The following is a 21,501-nucleotide window of genomic DNA, read 5'->3' on the forward strand; positions in this document are numbered from 1 at the left end:
GTGGGTTCAGGTTTCTTGGGGGTGGTGGGTTCAGGCTCCTTGGGGGTGGTGGGTTCAGGCTCCTTGGTGGTGGGAGCTGGCTCTTTGGGGGTGGTGGGTTCAGGCTTCTTGGTGGTTGGAGCTGGTTCCTTGGGAGTTGTGGGTTCAGGCTCCTTAGGAGTGGTAGGAACTGGTTCCTTGGTTGTAGTTACAGGCTTCTTGGTAGTAGTGGGAGCTGAGTTCTTGGGAATTGTAGATGTGGGCTCAACATCTTTATCAGATGTTTTCTCTGCACTCCGTGTCTCTTTAGCTGAAGTTGTCTTTTTTTTACTGGCAGAAGATTGTTTATTTGTTGCAGTAGTCTCTTTCGTTTCAACTGTTGTCTCTTTATTGGATGCTAAAGATGTCTCTTTGGATGTCTCAGAATTAGGTGCAAGACTGGGTTTAGGAGTTACTGGTTTTGCTGCTGTAGTCTTGGGAGATGTGGTGACTTTGCTGTGTGGAGTAGTAGGAGGGTCAGGAGGAGGTGGGGTGAGCTTGAACTCACCATTATCCAACCCGCTTCCAGCTTCATCCACAGCCGGCGGTTCTGGATTGGGTTTCTTTTTAGGGGTGTTTTTCTTGTTATCTTTTACTAGAGAGAAAAAAATAAAATCTTGTTATTTTGAAGTGGCAACTTGTAGTCATCAAAGTGATCAGTAGTATGAATGCGTGTCTGTGTTCATGTTCTTTTCCCCTCACTTGGTCCACACATGCTATCCGCCCCCATTCTATAGTATTCAGTGTTGTCCCTCCTTCCTAGAAACGTGGCTCCAACCTCTAATACCTTTTTTATAATAACTCCTACACAGGCTTCTACTGAGGATCTGGTTCCAGTCTTTGCAACTGACTAGTTTCTGCTGAACCTAGTTGCAATACATAGGACTATGAGCTGTCACTAGTTCACAGAATGTAGGCAATTAGGATGTCAAGGCAATAGATTGTGTTTAAAATTCCCCATAGCAACTACCCTTTAGGGGAACTACTAAGCCCAAAGAGCCTTTCACTGATAGGAATTCTGCTTAGCAAATTTGTATTCCACTTCCATCAAGAGCAGGATTCTTGCAGTGACTTGAAGTTAGACTGTCTAACTAGTAGACTGAAGAATGTTTCAGGGAAACTACCATCACCCAGGGAAATGTTCCTCAAAATTCTAGTACTTACTAGAGAAAGAATATATTTTAGAATTTCAGGAAATACAAATAACAGATCAGATGGGATCTCTTTTCAGGAAAAAACAGCCTATTCTTAACTTTCAGATAGATGTGTGACAGATGTGATTTTAAAAATAGGAAAATAATAAAGGGCAATATAACAGGAGTGATAATCTTGCCTTTCCCTGGAGGTTTAAGAGAATGTCAAGGATTATTTGTGGGGAAACACTATATAAGTTTATGCTAAATAAAATCATAGAAGGGAAAACAAAAGCTGGAAGCAGAGATGGGAGAGAAGACAGTGATCAGATAGACAGGAATTGCAACAGACTCACAAACTACTGTCTCCAGTACCGTCCTATTTCTACAGTTACAGCATCTTTGAATCCCTTGCTGTGAAGAGTTACTTAGCTGCTTACCACTGATTCTCTATAAGGTCTATTCATTTGTCACTTTTTAAGCTATTTCCATAGTTACATACTCCCCAAATATTAAGATCTCAAACCGTTCCATTAACACACATTCCTTTTTGAAAAATTATTTTTAACATGGCATTGATAGAGTCTTTGATCTTTATCAATGCTCAAACCTTTTGGGTTCTTCTGTAATTCTCTATTAGCTGAATTTTTGGAAGACTTGATTTTCCGAATAGTTGAAGAGGAAGAAGAGGAGGAGGAGGAGGACTCTTGATTTTCAGAAACAGAATGTTCTATAAATCAAATAAAAAGTTTGATCACACTTACTGTGATTTAGAACAAAATAAAGCAAAAAGAACTGCTGGTCCACATGCAACAAGAATTGCTGATAGTTGGTCTTCGAGCCTTGGAGTGTGCTGTCACTTTATGCGTAGTGCAACTACTTGCTTTGTAAAGCTGTCAGCTAAAAGCAAGGCATCTTAGTTCATCACATATACCAACATGAGACCTTTCTCCTGATTCTCCAACACCTGCTAAAATTTACACAGTCTAACTCTGTGAAAAATAGAGAAAACTTCTGTATAAGCTTTCATTTTTTCCAGGAAATTTGCCTCTTCTGATAAGTCCCATGCTGGGTTTGGTAAATAAGGTCTATAAATATCCCAAAGATTTATATTTTGGCTTAGATTTTAATTTAAACCGAGTAAACAAAAAAAAAAATATGGTGAGTGCTTCATGATTCAAAAGATGACCCTTTGAGGATATTCATGTGAATAGTCCACCTACAGGTTATTTCAGTTAAGAAATCTCCTGTAGTGATGGCTGTCATCTTCCTACCTTCTGTTATTTCCTCAGATTCTACAACTTTCTTAGTCTTCTTTTTTGGTGATTTGGGTGAGCGTTTGGTAGTTGATTTGATGGTGTGAGATGCTCCTGGAGGCGGAGGTGCAGTCTTTGGAGATGGTGATGTGGGATTATGCACTGAGGCCAAGCAAGACAGATTGATTAACATCCAATTTAGGTTCATCAGCAGTGTTAACTGAAAAAGGTGGATTCCTGGGGCTTCAAGAGGTGATACCGATAAATGTCAATACAGGACAGCTTGTAGCCCAACTCAAGTAACTCCAATAATTAGGAGAACACATTGCTATAAAATAGTGATTCTCAAACTGGAAAATTATGATAGAAAAGAGTCCCAAGAGGTCAACCCTCTAAGTGTTAGTTGTAGGCTTATGGGTGTCTACCTCTTTGACTTTGGAATAGAGGCCAAACTACTGAACATTTTCCTGGCTTTAAGTGAGATGTGTATCCAATATTTCTAAAGAGGAATGCCCACCCAAAACAAGTTGTAATTCTATGAGCTTCATCTATCTTGACATCATTCCACAATTATAAACATAATACTGCATATGGATGATGGGAAAAAATCATGCACTTAGAATTATAAATATATTTTTCCTGTTTTCATGTGAATTTAAGTCAAATAATGCCAGTGTGCCTTGATTATTATAAAAGTTGTGTGAGCATATTTTGAAGACTTCACAAGCCCAGACACTATGGTTTTCCACAGACATGTTGCCCTTCCCAACTTAATACATGTTAAAGGTTTGGCATGTGTCTTCTTTGCCTTTTATCCCTTCCTCACCCCACTCTTCGGCATCTAAAAGAGGAAACATGGGGTATTCCTGGGGATTGAAGAAAGGAGGGAGATTTGAAGAAGAAAACAGCAGTGGAGATGGGTAAGAAAAGTGGTATATATATCCTGGTGCTCCCACCATCCCTTCAGAACTCTTCCTATTTCCAGGAACTGGACACTGTACCTCGCCCTCTTTCTCCTCCCCCTTAACAAAATGCCAAGTTGAGTAACAGCTCTGCCGGTACTAGTTCGTGATTGTGGCCAAAGCTGATAACCTTTCAGGTTTCTCTCTACCCATGCTGGGAATCGGTTAGATTGCTATAACTCCTGCCAGTTCTCAAAGTGTTATGATTTTTAGATAGATCCCAATAATGAGTACTTACAGCAACCCTGAAACAACTTAGCAGTAAATTTTAGTGCTGTTTTAAATGAAGTTCTGAAGCTCTGGAGAATTCTTTCATTTTCAGTTGGGACCTTGACTATCTTCATGAAATCTCTGAATGGAGTTGCCTTGCACTGCCTCGGTTCCTCCACGTCCTAGGTATACTTTGGAAGCACAGGGTACTGGGAGTATTTACGATGATGGTCTCTCTGCGCATCATCACCCAATCTTCTTCCCTACCCCTCTTCTGCCAAAACAACTTCTTGGAGTATTTGGGAGGTAGGGTCTTGTTTGGTTTGGTTTGGTTTGGTTTTGGCTTGTCTCATGGCCAAAATAATTATCAAGGTAGTGAGGAATTATATCTCCCAATCATGGTGCTTTCTGAAAGCTGCAGGCATGCTGAGCTCTGGGGTTTTGAAATAAGGGCGTTGTCTCTAGTATTTTTAGAATACTTCCTGTAAAAATATTGACCAGCTAGGAAACCGCCCTCAACTCTGCTGATTAAGTTTCCACCATTCTAAAAAAAAAAAAAAAAAAAACAAAACTAGGAGGCCTAACCTAACTGAAAAACATGGTCAAATTATGCAAGCAATACTTATCTCAATTTTGCCTCCACAGATACTCATATTTTGGCAAAGAATGGTTAAGAACAAACATTGGAGAAGAAGGCATTCTATCATTTTATTTTTTTAAAAGGGGGGTTAGTTATACTATGAGACTATTGTTTCAAGGTGTAATGGCCAGAGATGGTTCAAATAAGACTGTCCCTGTCCCTTTTATCGACTTTGTCATTCACCAGCTTTGTGTAGGGACTGCTAAAGAGACAGGAGGGATAGAAAGAAATATAATAACTAATTAATTGAGGTACTAACTTTTTAGCAGAGTTGCTTGTCAAGTTGGTAACTACTTAATTTATACGAAGAAGCTGGAAATATTTCGCCTTTACATATATACTCACACATTCAGGCTCAAAGCACAGAGAGCTCTAAGGATAGCTGATTTTGTGAAGTCAGTACCCATTATGTGGGGACAAGTTTTCAACTGTAAAGGAGGCACCCTGGAAGATAAAAGGCTGTACACTCAGCCCATGCCCCCCTTGCTAGTGAGCCAGAGATCTTGGTGCTTCTAGGGCTTTTGTGAGGATGCTTTCTTTCATTTGTCCTTGTCAAACAAAAGTATTATGAAGTAGCTTGTATATTAGTAAAATCAAGAACTCTGCTGTGTGTTAGCCATCAGGGAAGCCAAGGCACGGACTTGGCTGGCTGAGCTGAGCAGCCCTGCCTTGAGGCCCTGGTTCTTACCTTCTTCACAGAAGCTGTCATAATCTGCACAGCACTTGCCATACTGTTTACACTGGGAGTCACAGTCACACTCCCTCCCTCGAGCGAAGGACTCGAAGCAGCGTCCTTTGCAGGAGAGCTCTGCCCGGGGCAAAACAGATAGCATGGATTATTAGTCACAAAGCAATACTTAGATACCCTGTAGCATTTCTCATCTGACAGCTGACTAGAGTCTCAAGGGTGATGCGCTTCTGAGTCTCCTATTTGGAATGTGGAGCACCCACATCATCAACTATGAAAAACTAACTTTAAAGGCATGATGTCCTAATAGAGGCAGCCTAAGTCAGGGAAGAAATCTGATGAGCTGGGCCATCATTCTTTCCCCTGTAACACGCCAAGAGACAGCTCAGTGCTGCCCTGAGTCTTACACATGTGACACATAGAAACAATAGAAAACTAGAAAATAGCAAACTGCCGTACATATGAGGTCCTTTATTTTCTCACACCACTGACACCATTTCTTTGTAATTAAATTAGTACTAATTCAATCTTCGTATCTTAAAACAATATATCCCAATAAACTAGTTGAGCAAGCCACTGCTCAGGTCAAAAATCACTTGCAATGCAGAGACTCTTAAAATGACAAACTGGGCATAGAATGAGATTGAAAGATTTCAGTTAACCCCGTGGTGTGGACTGTGCTAGGAGGCCTGCTTGTTACAGAAGAAACTTTGATGGAAAGTATGACGATTCCCAAAGCCTGCTTGAAATACTTTACCCAACACGCAGACTGGACAACACTATAGTTACCGTCCCCACATGCAAATTTTAATGCAAATATAACTTTTACAGATTTTAGTTATAGCGTTTATAAATTGAATATTATATGTGTCTGAATCTAGTACTTCTTGAAATGCCTCAAATTTCGTTCAATGGTAATACTACTCACAATTTAGAACTTTGGGGCTTTGCAGTTAATTGTTTCAGCCTGGTATTTTCTTGATCTTTAAAAGATTCTCTTCAGGTAATTTAGAAACGCATTTACTACCAAAACTTCAAATAGCCTATGTAAAAGTTCTATGCCTATTGATCCCTTTGATGAAACTCTTTGAAAGGCTCATCTCTAAGCAATCAAAACTCAACCATCAACGAAGAAGTACATCTTCCTTTTTACTCGATACCTACCTCGTCACAGTGCTAAGTCTACTTAAGACATTTCGCATGCAAGCAGTCATTACATATGTGCAAGTGACAACGGCCCAGGCTTCCATTCATTAACCTAGTAATCAGAAGCCTTGAAACCATCCTCAGGTATGTACAGTGCACTTCAACACTTATGCAAGTAAAGGAAAGAAGACGCTTAAACAAAGGAGGTGGGAGGGAGGAAGAACAGAGCTGCAAAGGGGTACAAAAGCAGGCTCAGGACAGCAGGCTTGACAGACCACTCCCAGCTCTCAGAACGTACCTGTAGTGCAGACTCTCTTGAAATCAGGACAGCACTCCATGTAGTGTTGACAGTTATAATCACAGTTGCAGGTGGCATCTCTAGAGTACCCTTCCCCACATCTCCCTGCACAGCTTGATAAATCTAAAAGTATACAATACTAGGGTAAACACGGCCAAACCATTTGGAACAGGAGAGACCTATGAAGGACAAAGCCACCAGAGAAGGGGAGCTTTACCCACTGGGCAGTGCTGGGAAGAATGCATAGGAATGGATATAGCTGATGTTTGGGCAAGCCTTTATGTAACCTTAGTGATGTCTCTTTAATCATCACTAAACTGGGATTATAGATACACCTTTGAAAGTCAAACTAAGTAATGCTTGCATGCAGGGTGGTAATTCTGAGGGAAGGATGGCAGTTATAATTGCAGAGATTGCTGCCATCATGATAACTAGTGGCCATTTTATGCCAAGTACTGAGTCATGCGCGCTCTCCAAGACTTACGAAAATGTTTCTTAAAAAGTATTACTAACCCTATCTAAGGTAAAAATGATGACACAGGCCAGGCGGGGTAGCATACGCCTTTAATCCTAGCACTCGGGAGGCAGAGGCAGTGGATCTCTGTGAGTTTGAGGCCAACCTGATCTACAGACCAAACTCCAAACAGCCAGGGCTACACAGAGAAACCCTGTCTTAGAAAAAAAAAAAAAGATAACAGAAATTTTAATAACTTCTCCAATGACACACAGTAAGTTACTGAATGTATGTGTATAAATATGTGTATATACATATAGATAAATATAGATATATCTGTGTGTATCAACTAATATCAACTAATAGATATCAGCTAATGAATCTGCATTATTTGTACATCCCATTTACTATCATAAATGCCTGACTTGGGATAATCAGTTATATAATTATCCTAAACAAACAGCCCATTTTGACTTCAAACTCATGTATCTGAATTTGAAGCAGAAGCCTTTACTAATTTCATCGCCTCTCTCGATGAAATTAAGCAGGCTAGTTGGGCCGGCACAGACTCTTCCTAAGTGCTCTATGCTGGGAAGAGTGAGAGAGACCTCTTGACAAAGGATCTGGGTGTGCATATAAGGGTCATGAACCTAGTGTTTGGGAACAAGCAAACAATAAAGAGAGGGTGGAATAAGTAGCCTCAAGTATTTCTAAATACCATTGGGCAAATAACACCGCAAAATCCTCCCCAAAAGATAACAATGGAATCCACCCTCTGGAATGTCCCAATCCATAGGCAGATGTTGAAACACACTGAAAAAAAAAATCTCAAGAGAATCCAGGAAGGTTTAAGTCTTAATACATACACAAACAATAGAGAGCAGGATAGCTCTGAGAATTATCGCTTACATACATATGTGCACAACACATACAAAAAAATGCATATATAGTGTATGTATATAAATACATATATTATATATAAAGGGGAAAGAATGAGAAGAGGTTGAGAAGGCAGGAGAAGCAGACAAAACGACATCAAAAGGTTATGCTTTTACGCTTAGCAGATATCTAGAACAAATCACTTATTTTTCATAGGTGATCTGTTTTAGTCTTAAGCTTATTGCTGTTTACTTAAACCACTAGAGTGCATGAGTGTGCATGCGTGTGCATGCATGTGTGCATGAGTGTATATGAGTGTGTTACATGCATGTGTGCATGCACAGGTGGGACCAGAAGACAGTATCTGCTCTCCTGTCACGGTCCACCTTATTTTCTGGGCGAGGATGTCTCACTGAGCCCAGGGCTGGCCACTGGACTTAGTCTGCTTAGCCACCAAGCTCCAGGATCAGCCTGGCTTGGCTCCCAGAGCTCAGGTTGGAGGCATGCACCACTGCATCTAGCTTTGCATGTGGGTGCCGGGGATCTGAAATCCAGTCCTCATGCTTGTGCATCAGACATATAGCCCCAAACCATCATCTCCCAGTCCCACTGATTGTCATATTAATTTTCACAAACTTTCAATGAGTAAGCATTGTTTCACAAAGGAAGGGAGTGTATAAAGGAACAGCCATGTTGAGAATCTTAATACCACATGAGAAGATTGAAGGGTCTGAGGCAGGGGACTGTGGCCATCATTTCCTAACTCGGCATTTATACCTGGTTCCTGTGGTTCTCCACCTTGTCTTATTTGAGTGATTCTGAAATCGTGCTCCAGCAAGCTGTCATCTGTTGTGTTCCAATTCAATGAAAATTTTAGAAATTTTTACCAGAAATGTCTCTCTTAAAAATAAAATGCCACTGTAGTAATTACAGATCCTTATTTTCCTTCTCTCATGCTGAGTATGTTAAAGAGAGCACACAACAATATATTAAAGATGCATGTTGCTATGACTAAGAAACTTGACCCTCATGCCGTCTGCTCGCTCCACCTTGGCTATGCTGAGTGTACAGCAGGCTCTCTAAATAGGAACTTACCCAGAACCAACTCGGAAGGACTGAACTTTGCAATATTATAATAATAAGTGGCATTCAGATTTGTAAAGCCCATAATAGGGTGACTAGTCCCTACAAGGAAGAGAGAGCATTGAAGGCTAATACGATTCCATTTGAAACACTGTAAATGTGCCCTATACTATGCTATCTATGTCAGCATGATGCTAAAGTAATAATTTATTACTTTATAATGCTTTATAGCAATTTATTTGATGCAAAATTTCAGTTAAATTTGTCAACACACCTAGTTATTATAAATATATGGTAATAATATAGGTTTATAAAATGTGAACTTTTTCTTTATAAATTTCCTTGGCCAACATATAAATATTTCCTTATCCTATCAAAGGAATTCTTGTGGCTTGATAAATCTTATCTCCTGTGATTGTTTCAGTAGTTCAAGCACTAAATATAGAGTGATACAGAGAGCATTCATCTGCCCCCTCCATCCATAGAAATGACATGCTAACTTGTGAGCCAATCCATATTTTAACAGGCAAAATATATACAAAGACACTATCATCATGAAACCAATTACTTTGTGTGCGAACTTAAAATGCTAATAAAACATTTTTTAAAAAATCTGTCAACATAACCAAATTTGTCAACATACAACCATAACCTGTTACTTAAATATTACTTTTTTTTCATTTCTTTTGATGGTGTTGTGAATCTCCAGCATGATTTTATTATATAAATGTCTATTTTATTTTTTAATTGGAGGGGACAGAGGAGGAGCATTATTTTTTATCAAAACTCACAACTCCTCCAGTGCTCTCACATGCAGAAGGAAAGATGAGAATTCCATAACACACAAATGCCCTGCGTGCCTTTCAAGTTCGGAGCTGCACATTGTTAAACTCATTGAAGTGCATATGCTGAGAAAGATATTGTTGTTTTTGTTGCCATAAAAGCCAACTGGGTGCTTAACAGCAGTGACTGAATAGAAGCGCTTTTGATGCTGAAGTTACCTTGAGATGAAACTTGTTGAATCAAGACAACAGGAAGCAGCAGCGACAAGCAGATGGGAAGTATTTTCCACCCCATGGTTGTTCTCGGATGCAACGCCCTTGCTTGAGATAAAATAAAAACATCAGAAACCCACTCTTTAATCTCACCACTCAATAACGTGTCTATCATGCACAGCATTCAGAAACATTCAAAATGTAATTCAATAACAAGCCACTCCATCCTTAGAGCAAAAGCTATGGGCAATCAGCTTGAATTCCTGAGATAGTCACTGTTCTGTTTAATATAATAATAATTAAAAAAAAACAAAACAAGCCATCTCAATTAAATTGCCAACCACTGTAATACCTCAGACTAATAGCAGAAAACGGGCTTATTTTAGAACATGTTGGAAGAGCAGTCTGTACTCACAGTGCGAGGCTTAAATCATGTCCTGGAGATAAAAACGAGCAGCTTTAATGAAATTGAGTTTAGCAAAAGTAGCCAAGCTGTCTTTCCAACCTTCCAACTTAACTCAGTATAAATTCACAGGCTTCCAAAAGGTATCTCACAGAAGTATGATTCTTTTCAAAACTCTCTAAATACTGTGTTTTTTCAAACACACTTAATGAAGACACACTTTAATTCTACAAAAAGCATATTAACTCCCACACTTACCTGTAAAAGGAGAGATAAATTTCCCCAGTGTGCTGGAAGTCTTATATAGCAGTGCAAATGGACTGGGATGAACCAATTAGTCCAAAGGTTAGGCAAAATCAACAGTGACAACCTATGAAATCAAGCTTTCCTCATTTGTTGGATGAGGTCCCAGACGACTAGACTTAGGCAACATCTGGAAAACACTTCCATTAAGAAAAATGACTACTACAAAATAAAGTTAGATTTATTGGCCAAAACACATTTCTAATTTCTAAGTGAAGTGAACAAATTGTTCTGAGATGGTAAACCCTTCTGGAAGCTTTTGAGCAGTGTGCAAAGCAGCAACTCTAAACTCCTCAAGCTGGCGCCATTTCTTCCTCTCTTGGCAGTTAAGTCTAGTAAGGTGCTTCTGATACAGCTCTAATGTTAGCTTGAGATGAAAAAGCTCATGAATTTATATCAATAATGTAACATCAGGCTGCTGCTGCTGCTGCTGCTTCCTCCTCTTCCTCCTTCCTTCCTTGAATTCTCATTTCTTTGGGGCCCAGAAAAAAAAAAAAAGCTCTCCATTCACCTAAAGGTAAAATATCCACATATTGGGGTTTGAGGCTTCATTACCATGAAGAAGCTTGCATTAGAACACTATTGAAATTCTTTCACGCTGACACCAGCCTGTAGTCCTATCTCCTCTCTTTGGAGACTGAGGCAAGAGACTCACAAGCCTAGCCATTGGAGACCAGACTGAACATCACACTTGGAGTCTGTCTCAAAAAAACAAAACAAAACAAAACAAAACACCACCACCAACAACAACAAAAACAGCCACAAAATGAAAACTGTACTTGCCATAGTCCTTTTATTTAAAACCAGCAGTGTTTAGAAAGATCTTTTACGTTCCTGGTGTAGTTTCCCTGCCTAAGGAAGTGTAAGCCAACAACCTTTCAGTTCAGCTGCAAGTTTTATTCCGTTTGCACATGAAATATCCTTGTTCATATCGTTCTTATCTCACATAAATTCTCATCTAGGTCTCAGCATCTTCCAAATACTTGCCCAGTGTCAATCCAAGTCACATTTAAGATTACAGTCAACAAATGTAGTGCACTGTACTGGTACCAGCTGTCCATTTGTCTCTGAACACTCACAGACATCGATTTCCTGAAAAATGTATCTGTAGTCTGCTGCCAACCTACCGCCTAGTGCTTCACCGAGATGGTGTGTGAACAAGACATGTTTGGGGAAGTAAACTTTTCTAGCCTGAATTTTGCCATCTAACTATATATTTAGTAGACATTGCATTTAATGATCACACAATACTTTTAAGTAGAAATATCATCATCTGTATTTCATAAATAAGATAAAATGACTAGCAAAGAATATGACCATCTTCAAACCAAGATCCAAACCCATGACTTGGCATATGAGTTCCCTCCTCTTTCTATGATATCCCACGCTTGAGTAAACCTATCACGTCAGTATGTAACTACTGTATTATATTTTAATCCTTTATATTTACATATGCGGACTTCTCAGATGAATATGTAAAGAGAACATAGAGGCTGTCTGCTCATTCCCCTGGCAACAACCTCAGAATCCACAGAGTTAATTCCCTCTAGCTTCTGGGGAACAGACTTCTGGGCAAATCAGTCACAGCTGGTAAGACTGAGAGGAGGAATTTGAACTATGTTGGATCGGTGTTTCTTTCTCATGGAGACTTGGAGTTAGGATGCAGAAACTCCTGCATCCTTCTGCCTATAGAGATCTGTGGTGTGTAGATTTCTGCTCATGCTCTAAAGAAAGCTCTTCAGACAAAAATTATGTGAATGATTGAAGCAGTTACGGGGAAAGAGTTCCAGAAACCTTCTAGATCCTGAATATATCTTGGTCTATAGTTTAACTCCCTGTTGTATATTTGTGGTAAGTATTTCCTTTGGAGCTGAGGCTAAGGAAGGTTTTTGCTGCTTTAAATCATTAATAAATTCATATCATGTACATAAAAGGCCCTGATGGATGAAATTAGACTAAAATATATCTAGGTTCTGAGACTTAACAAATACAAGAGTATTTGGTAAGGGAGCAAGAGTGAGGTCGAGATTTGCTCTGTCTTATGCCTTTTAAACTATCTGTATTATCATCTTCCTTCTTCATATGAGTTCAACAACGGTGAATAATCACATTTTAGATATCCAGAGGGTCGGGGGCTTCCTGCCTGTGCACTCACAGGAAGGTTAAAGAAAGACACCACATGTTTTGCTCCATCTCTCTTACTCCCTTTGGGACAGGTCTCTCATTAAAGCTGAGCTTAACTGTAGGTCAGCAAGCCCCAGAGACTCTTGTGTTTCTGGTACCTGTAGAACCCAGGTTACAGGCTTATAGATGATCAAGCCCAGCTTTTTACGTGGATATTGGCAGTTTGAACTTGCATCTTCAGGTTTATACGGCAAATGTTCTTACCCGTTACACTGTCACCAGGAAAGGATGTTTTAAACTTCACTGAATACTATGTACTATTTGTTAAGTTCAAATTCTAAGCTGCTAGAAATGACAAAAAAAAAAAAAAAACATGTACATATAAGTATGCATAACCAGTGTAAGCTATCACTTTAAACGTATCCATTAATGTACTGTTATTGAGACCTTAATTTTCCAGATGTGCCAGAAAGAATGAGAAACTATTAAATGCCAAGATTAGATTTATCATGCTCTATTTGCCTTCGATTCAGCTAATTTTGTTGGATAACGAGGCTATCTGGGTTAAGCTTACCCTTGGAGTGGGGAAACTTTTATTATCTATGGACTTTTACATTCTGCGAGCTTTGGTGCATTTAGCTGTCTTTGTTACACAGCAATTGTCCTACTGCGTTATAAGCTTTCCCTTTGAAATGGCATCCCTCATTAAAAGCATCTTGCAAGTGTTTATTTCAATCTCATTTAACTAGGACACACATTAGTTATCTCAGGATTGGTTTTGATGTGGAGGGCTGGGAAGACGGAAGCAGACAGCAACGGAGAGAACATATATGACACGGCATCAGGCTCCTCTTCCAAGGGCTGCTTTCCGAATGGAAAAGCATCAGTTCTGAGCATCAGTTTCTACCTTCTCCGGAGGGAGTGTGGTGACACCTTCAGAGGACACTCGGAGGGGTTTCTGTGGGTTAGAGTATCTCAGAGCATGCTGCCCCTTCTATTCAGTCTGTTATGTCTTCATTCGAGCTGTTAGCTGTCACCTTGTCCTGTAGCCAGCCTGTCTGTGTCTCATGGCTTCCCTCCACTTTTCCACGTCTTTGATGTTCTTTCTTCCAGCAGTAGCCCAGGAAAAACTGAAGCATGCCAGGGGGAAAACTACAGATGCAAACTTGTTCTTCATGGCCACATTTTGTGTGATGCTAGATCAGTGTCTCCTTGAGGTGAAATAACTCCTCCCCTCTCAGAGGGAATAGACATCCACATTTGGGGACTACTTCTGTCCCTTCTGTTTAAGGCATCATCACACACTAGAAAGGAGTGTGTGCCTCTGAGTGAGTGTGTGTGTGTGTAGTGTGATTTGTGTGTGTAGTAGGGTGGGTGTGCATGTATGGTGTGGTATGTAGTTGTGTATGTATGTGTTTAGTATGGTATGTGTGTGTGTGGTGGTATGTATGTGCATGGTATGTGTTTGTGTATGTATGTGTGTGTAGTATGTTGTATATGTGTGTGTATGTGTGTGGTGTGTGGTATGTGTGTGGTGTGTGGTATGTGTGTGTGTATGTGTGTGTGTGTAGTGTGGTGTGTGTGTGGTGTGTGTGTGGTGTGTGTGTGTGTGGTGTGTGTATATGCATGAGTATGTAGTATGGTGTGTGTATGGTGGCATGTGTGGTATGTGTGTATGTGTGTATGTATGTGTGTAGTAGTATGTTGTATATGTGTATGTGGTGTGTGGTATGTGTGTTTGTGTATATGTGTGTGTGTAGTATGGTGTGTGTGTGTGTGTGTTTGTGAACACACGTACATACTCATATGTGTATTTTCCTGGATATTTGATCAGAAGTCTAACCATTAGCTCAGTAAAGGAGTTACTAACTTTGTTTTGGAGGTCATGGTCTCAGTCCTGTCCATCTTTTCTAGCTGTGCCTCAGCCCACATCCCAGCTTCCCATTCCAGTAGCTGTGACCTCATAGTTGTGTTTTCTTTGATGAAATACTGGTAGGAATGATTTGCACACTTTCCATCTGTTTCCTAACAAGAAGTGCTTGCCCAGCTTCCTCTATTTCTCCTTTCTTATACATTGGATGGCAGACACTAGAGACTGGCTCTGAGCTTGCCAAAAAAAAAAAAAAAAAAAAAAAAAAAAAAAGAAAAAAAAAAAAAAAAAAAAAAAAAAAAAAAAAAAAAGCAGCCAGTGGTCCTTGTGAGATTCGCATGCTATCTAATTTTTTGCAAAGTTCATTTTACTTGAATAAATTTAATTGAAGGTTCTAAATTGTTCTAAAACAGCATTCTAACATAGAAATAATAAATTCCCAGTGTTTACAAAAATGATTTCCTCAAAATTAGAATTGTATTCTATACAACAATGTTAAAGACTGGCTGGTAACAATATGCCGACACAGAGAATGGAGATTAAAACTGTTTAACGCAGAGGACAAGGCTGAGCATGTAGGAGATGCTCAGTCTATGAAAAATTGTGAAGAGCTAATGATCACACTGAGCAAAGGTGCAGACCACAAGGACAAGACCCGTGCTGAGGCCCTAGTGACGAGTTAACAGATGTGCCTGAGTAGAAATGTTTGAACTTTCTAGGAAGAAATAGTTTATGCATTGAGTTAGTTGATTTATGCATTTTCTCTTTTCCGTTCATGTTTCACAAATGATTTCTTCCTTTTTACACATATGAGTGCTTTGCTTGCACATTTGTCTGTGCACCATGAGCATGCCTGGTAGACAGAGAGGCCAGAAGAGGGCATCAGAGCCCCTGGAACTGGAATTAGAGAAGGCTGTGGGCTGCTGAGTGGGTGTTGGAAAGTAACCTGGATCCTCTCTAAGAGCAGCAAGTGCTCCTAACCACTGAGCCATCTCTCCCGCCACCCTCTGTGTCTTGTTTCCGTGAGGACAGATCTCATTCTGTAGCTCACACTGACCTAGACCAACCAGGTCACACAGGCTGGACTTTAACTTGCAGTGATCCTGCTGCCTCAAAGCACTGCCATTAAAGGCATCTGGCTTCACTTCAGTTTTGATGAATAGGTTTCAAGTAGTGACTACACATCTCAGCCCCAGAGTTAGTTGCTGGAGACATTTGGGTGTTAAAGAAAATCTCTGATTTCTAACATCTCTTGGACAGGTCAGAAATAAACAGTTCAAATACTGTGACTGGACAAAACCACTCGTTCAATGGCTGATTTGGGGCTTTGGCGTAGATCAAATCATTGTCCAAATCTCAGTTACAAAATTCAACTCCCTACAGATCTCTGACTTGCCTAGATCTTAGTTTTCTGATCTTTGTGTAAAGGGGTCGCAATAATTCCCATTATTGTTTGGCATCGTAGAGACACATGGAAGGAAGGACAAGACAGAATTACCCTGACTGTGTGATGGAATCCTTCATAAAAGAGGTTTGGGGTTGTGAGCATTATTCTAGAACTTTACACAGCTGCTATGGAAACACAAGTACTAACTCCACCTGAGGAATTCCTCATGGACAACAGACATGTAAGTGGGAGTCTGAAGGCTCCTAGGTTAAGAACAAGCGCAGTAGCCAAACACCACGAGAAGAGGGACAGTGTATAGCCCCTTCTCTCGTCCTTCTGGCCTGGTTGCCATTTATTCCAATGACAATCTGGCTTCTTTCATGAAACACAACTTTGGAAAAATTAAAAACAAATAACCTGACAGTCATATAGGCATTTTCTAGTGAACGACACGGCTTCACAGCTTATGCTTGTCATTTTACTGAGCAGTCTTGTGATCTTAAGGCAATTATTACTACTATTAAATCTATTTTGCATTTCCAGCTGAGGTACAGAAAGGTTAAATATCTTGTTCAAGATCCTGAAGCCAAAAAGCTATGAACTAGCATTTTTTTTTTGAACTAGCATTTTAACTCAGACCTGTGTGACTTCAAAGCTCGGGGCTTTAATCAAGTTACTGCCCTGATGCTACAACACTGGGCCCTATCTTCTTTGTGCCCCTACACAACTATGTTATGCATCTTTACGATGGTACCTCATTTCCCAATCTCCATCTTTCCCATTATAGCCTAAGGAAGTCAGAAGAGGGCATTGGATGCCCTGGAGTTTCCAGAGGTTGTTTGCTGCTTGGTGCTATGATGCACTCTAGCTCTGGTCCGCTGGAAGGGCAGTGAGGGCTGTTAACTGCTGAGCCTTCTCTCCAGCCCGAGGACAATGATTGTCTCTTGTTCATTTTCTAGATTTGTTTTCAAAGCTTGTGTGGTTTCTCCTGTTAAACTAAGGACACTTGCTTCTAATAGACATTCCACTGTCTTGGCTCTGTTTTCTATCCTATATCTTTACAGCGCTGTTCAAGTCCACATCTATTGGATTCCAGAATGTCAAGGAGACGTACTAGAATGTGTAACAGCTCAGACAAAAAAAAATTACAAACTGATTTCACAGTAGCCTACGGCATGAGTAATTCCCACAGAGCCGTGTGAGTGAGTGACAGTAAGTCTGGGTGCCCTGTAACTCACAGTGACACACACTTGAGAACTGGGAAATTGAGAGTGGGTGCAACGCTGGGCGGGGTTGAAAGCCCACAGCTAGGTGGGACAGGAGGAGAGACTCTCCAGAGGGATTCAGTGAGTCATTCTGAGACTGGAACACCAGGCTCTTCAAAGTGACTGAGGACAGCACAGTTCTGGCTGATTGTAGGCATTGCATAATGACTACCTTAACATCACTTTCTCTGTGCTGATGGGTGATTCCTGCTGAAAGCAGGGCATTCGGAATGAAGCTCCTCTGTGGAGATTTAATATATATCCAGGAATCCCTCCCTTTAACCTTTTTTTGGGGGTGGGGAGGCAGTGATTCCTTGGGAAACTGGCCTGGTGGGGTTATATATCTCACTCAATAAATGTGAGTTAAATGAGCTCGTAAACAAACGTTACTGCCAATGTTAGACTTCCTTTGCCTCTCCCTTGGACCGAGGGTCAGGACCTTGGTATTGGTGAGCCAGTTGGTTCTTTATGTGTGACATTTCGTTCTCAAGGTTGAAGGGATGGAGAAAACATGTGGGCTATTTGTTCTCTCATTTGTACTCTGCATCTTTTGCAAAGACATCACTCACAGAAAGGGCACCCACTGGTAGTGGACAGATGCTCTTTTCTCATGTTCTTGAAGAAGGGTGTGACAAACTATCTTCTTAAATGCAAGGTCACAAACAGACATTCAAGAAGTCTATTTCAGCCAGCCCATTGTGACACAGGCCTGGAACCCCAACCTCAGGAGTCGCAGGCAGGAAGATCACAACTTAAATCTATGAGATTCTGTCTCAAAAGTAAAAGGTAGGGAGAGGGCACAGTAGTTAAGAGCACTGATTGCTCTCAGATGATCTGGGTTTGGTTCCCAAAAGCCACATTCACATTTCACAGCTATTTGTAGCTCCAGCTCCAGGAGATCCTACTTCTGGCCACTGTGGGCATCAGGCACCCACGTGGTGCACAGACATACATTCAGGACCTCACACATATACATAAAACAACACATGAACATATACACATACACATATACACACACATACATATACACATTACATATACATATATAGTTGTGCCCTTCCCCCAGCCTTGAGTAGGCTAAACAAACCCATGGTATTTTTTCACAACCTAGCTGGAATTGCCTGACCTCTCACTGCATTTGCAATTTCCTACAGGAGCTTTGAGAAGTTGACTGCCTGCTGATCTTGCTTTGCAACTCAATCCAGCTGAAACAAAGGATGGGTCTGTGGGCTCTCCCTATATAAACACAGTGCTGAAAATTAAACTTTAAGCCTTGATCAGAAACTTTGTCTTGGCTTCATCTGTCTTTTGTGCCCTACTCCCACCCCCCCACCCCCACCCCCCTGTCCCTTTTAATTTCCATCCTCCCTTTCAGGTAGCCCAGTTCATCCTTGGCTGCTGGAGAGATGGCTTAGCTATTAAAGTTTAGGCTCACAACCAAAATAAATAGTTAAAACTAAGTGAGTAGAAGAGGACAAGATATAGTTCTCTTGGTGGTAGGGTATTCATCTATCAAGGCCTGGTCTAATTCCCAGTACTGAGGTAGGAGAAAGGGATCCTGTTCCAAGATTTGAACATTTCCACCCAAATCAACATGAATAGAGGATCAGCTAGGTACCTCGACAGATGTAAAGTAAGCATGGGGAACGTCCAGGGGCTTTACCTTTCAGAGAAAAACGTTTTAAATCGGAGTCTCACACATTAACTTTCAGTAACTTTCTCTGTGAAGAGTCTAGGAACAAGATTTTAGTGCACATTTGTCTGGAAAGATGTAGATCTCTCTTACTATTGTTTTTCAGGTAATAACGCCGAATCACCAGACAGATCTAATGAAGTTTGGGGTAATTTACTCTTTTTTTTTTTCTTTCAGTTCAATTTTTGGGTTTAAAAGGAGACTGTATCCATCTCCTTTGTTGGTGTGTCGTCATGATCCAACAGAACAGAAATAACTGTAAAACTACTTAAAGAGAAGTATCCATATAAAATCTCACTATCATGAGCCGGGTGGTTGTGGCTTTAATCCCAGCCCTGGGGAGGCAGAGATAGGCAGATCTCTGTGGGTTCAAGGCTAGCTAGCCTGGTCTACCAATCCAGTTCCAGGACAGCCAGAAGTACTTGGAGAAACCCTTGAAAAAACGCAACAGATACTTTTGATGCTAAGGAAGCCTGGGGAATCAGCACGGGCTTTGATATACTAATAGACGCCACAGGTGGTCCTTCCATCTGGGGTAAAGATGGGACTCCTTTTGGTAGATTTTGAGTAGTTCTCCGGCTTTTATCTAACTGCTTAGTCCAGGCTAAGCTCATTGGACTGCTTTTTGGAGTCTGAGACAGTACCATGACTGTTTACATACTCAAACATTTTCTTCCAAATTTTATCCTTGAGCCTGTTTGTTATCCTTAAACCTCACTTGATTTTCTAGTTTCTTACTCTTCAATTACTGAACAGGTTTTGGTTCCCATAACTGTCTTGTTAATGATCTCATATGTCCATATGTAGTTGAAACACCATGATATAGAGCCAGGTGTGGTGGCATACATCTGTAATCTCGGCACTTGGGAAACTGGGGCAAGAAAACTGCCTTGAGTTTGAGGCAAACCTGAACGATAGAGTGAGTTCCAAGGCAGCCTATCTTATAGAATGAGATCTGACATCAAAAATAGCAATAATGATATAGTTGTGCCTGGACTACCTTTGATGGATTGTTTGCCACGACTCATTAGACTTTGGATCCATCCACCACATAACCAAGTGTGGGGGAACATACTTGTACTAACAGCCCTTGGCAGGTGAAAAGAGGGATCAGAAGTTCAAAGCCATCCTTACTACGTCGTCGAAGAAAGGCCATCTTGAGCTGCATGAGACTGTTAGGTCTCATATACCCAGAAATGACCTCAAGCTGGACCACAGAGTATTTCTGACAGTTAGGGGTTAGATAAAAGCCAGCATCCTTGAGGAAGTCAGGAAACAGGTTACCATCTGCCGAAAGGAGTCATTTCCCATGTGACAGAAGGACCCAAGGTTACAGAGGAAGGGTCAAGAGATCTTCAACCCTGATACCTCAATCATGAGGACGCCAGGTGTTTGGAACCCTCCCCCTCCCAACCTGGAGCCATAAAGTCAGCTCTCTCCCACCATCCACCCTGCCTTTATTACCTACCCTGCCTGGTTATCAGGTTTTACTCCTTGTTTGATCTTATAAGGCTTTTTATCTCCCAGACCCTACAGCTCCTGAGTATGCAGATGAAGTATCTTCCAACACCCTTGCCCCAGCCACACAAACCTTATCCCAGAGACCCTGGCCACCTTCCCAGGGGCATAAGCCCCCCTCTTCCCCCATGAACTGAACCAGTTCTCTGAAGCTGTTCCCAGACTTGTTCTGTGCCCTTGCACCATCCGACCAAGATCCTGTCCTGCTCTCATCAGATGGGGCCTGTCTAAGCTTCGCTCTCCCAGTCCAGCAGGGGGCAAATCGGACCTGGCCACCCTGACTGGCAATTCCCCTAGGCTCTAGCAGAACCAACCAGAGTCACTTAACAGTACATCAAAGCTCATGCTAGCCTCCAGGCTTCCTCAGTATCACCTGTCTTGTTAAACACTTGTAAGTCCAGGCTAAACATCCAGGCTCTTCCTTCGTTCTCCCAGCTACTCACCCTCCTTATACTTAACATGATTTGTTCTTTCTCCCACCCCCTCCTCTCTCCCTTCCCTCTCCCCTCCCATCTCTCCCTTTCCCCCTCCCTCCCTCCCCCTCTCCCCTCCCCCCTCCCCTCCTCTCTTTCCTCTCTATTCTCTCCCTCTTGCTATCTCATCAACTCTACTTTTCTGCCCCACTGTGGCCCCACTGTGCTCTCGTGCTTCTCTTGATGATAGTCCTGACCATGACCAGTCTGTTTTTCTTTTCTGTTCTGAACTCTTCCAGATGCCTCAGGTTGCTTTCTCTTACCAACAATAAAAACCTTCCTCTTGATAATGAAGTGGTTATGTTAACAGTTCAGCAGTTTCTTTACTGTGCCCCCTTGCTTTTAAAGACTCTCTCAAAATAATAATAGTAATAATAAATTAATAATAACAACAACAATAAAATGATAATTCACTTTTATTGAATTCTCTGCTGTGAGAATTTTGGGCTATTTCAAAACAAAATGTATACTTTTTTTCATATTAAAGAAAACAGGGGTTTTATGTAGAAAATACACAGGAACTTTTTATATCTGTATGTTTGAAGGTTAGATACAGGAATCATTAAAAAAGAAAAACCTGACCTTTTATGCAGAAATGTCAACTCCGAGTCTTCTCAAAGTTTTATAACACGCATCTTATAATTAGCTGCCCCTTTAACCTTTTTGTAAAAGCCATTATGTACTTTCCAAGTTGCTAGTATAT

At 40.9% G+C, this 21,501-nt stretch overlaps 1 protein-coding gene across 4 annotated transcripts in view; it reads right to left on the minus strand.

The window, feature by feature from the left end:
* Positions 1-10,472, minus strand: part of Prg4 (proteoglycan 4) — a 16,469-nt gene extending 5,997 nt beyond the window's left edge. For 2 of the 4 annotated variants that reach the window (XM_029482366.1, XM_021154683.1), the window contains exons 1-5: positions 10,424-10,472; positions 9,769-9,870; positions 6,352-6,474; positions 4,908-5,027; positions 527-613 (exon numbers count right to left, since the gene is read on the minus strand). In XM_029482366.1, coding sequence (XP_029338226.1) covers positions 527-613; positions 4,908-5,027; positions 6,352-6,474; positions 9,769-9,844 — 406 coding nt within the window. In that variant the 5' untranslated portion in view covers positions 9,845-9,870; positions 10,424-10,472. Of the gene's footprint in view, positions 1-128; positions 614-4,907; positions 5,028-6,351; positions 6,475-9,768; positions 9,871-10,177; positions 10,203-10,423 lie in introns of those variants that run through there. The other 2 variants (XM_021154587.1, XM_021154632.1) reach the window with 2 other exon arrangements.
* Positions 10,473-21,501: the final 11,029 nt, after the last annotated feature.

Source organism: Mus caroli, chromosome 1 (assembly GCF_900094665.2).
Source record: "Mus caroli chromosome 1, CAROLI_EIJ_v1.1, whole genome shotgun sequence".
NCBI classification, from domain to species: Eukaryota; Metazoa; Chordata; class Mammalia; order Rodentia; family Muridae; genus Mus; species Mus caroli.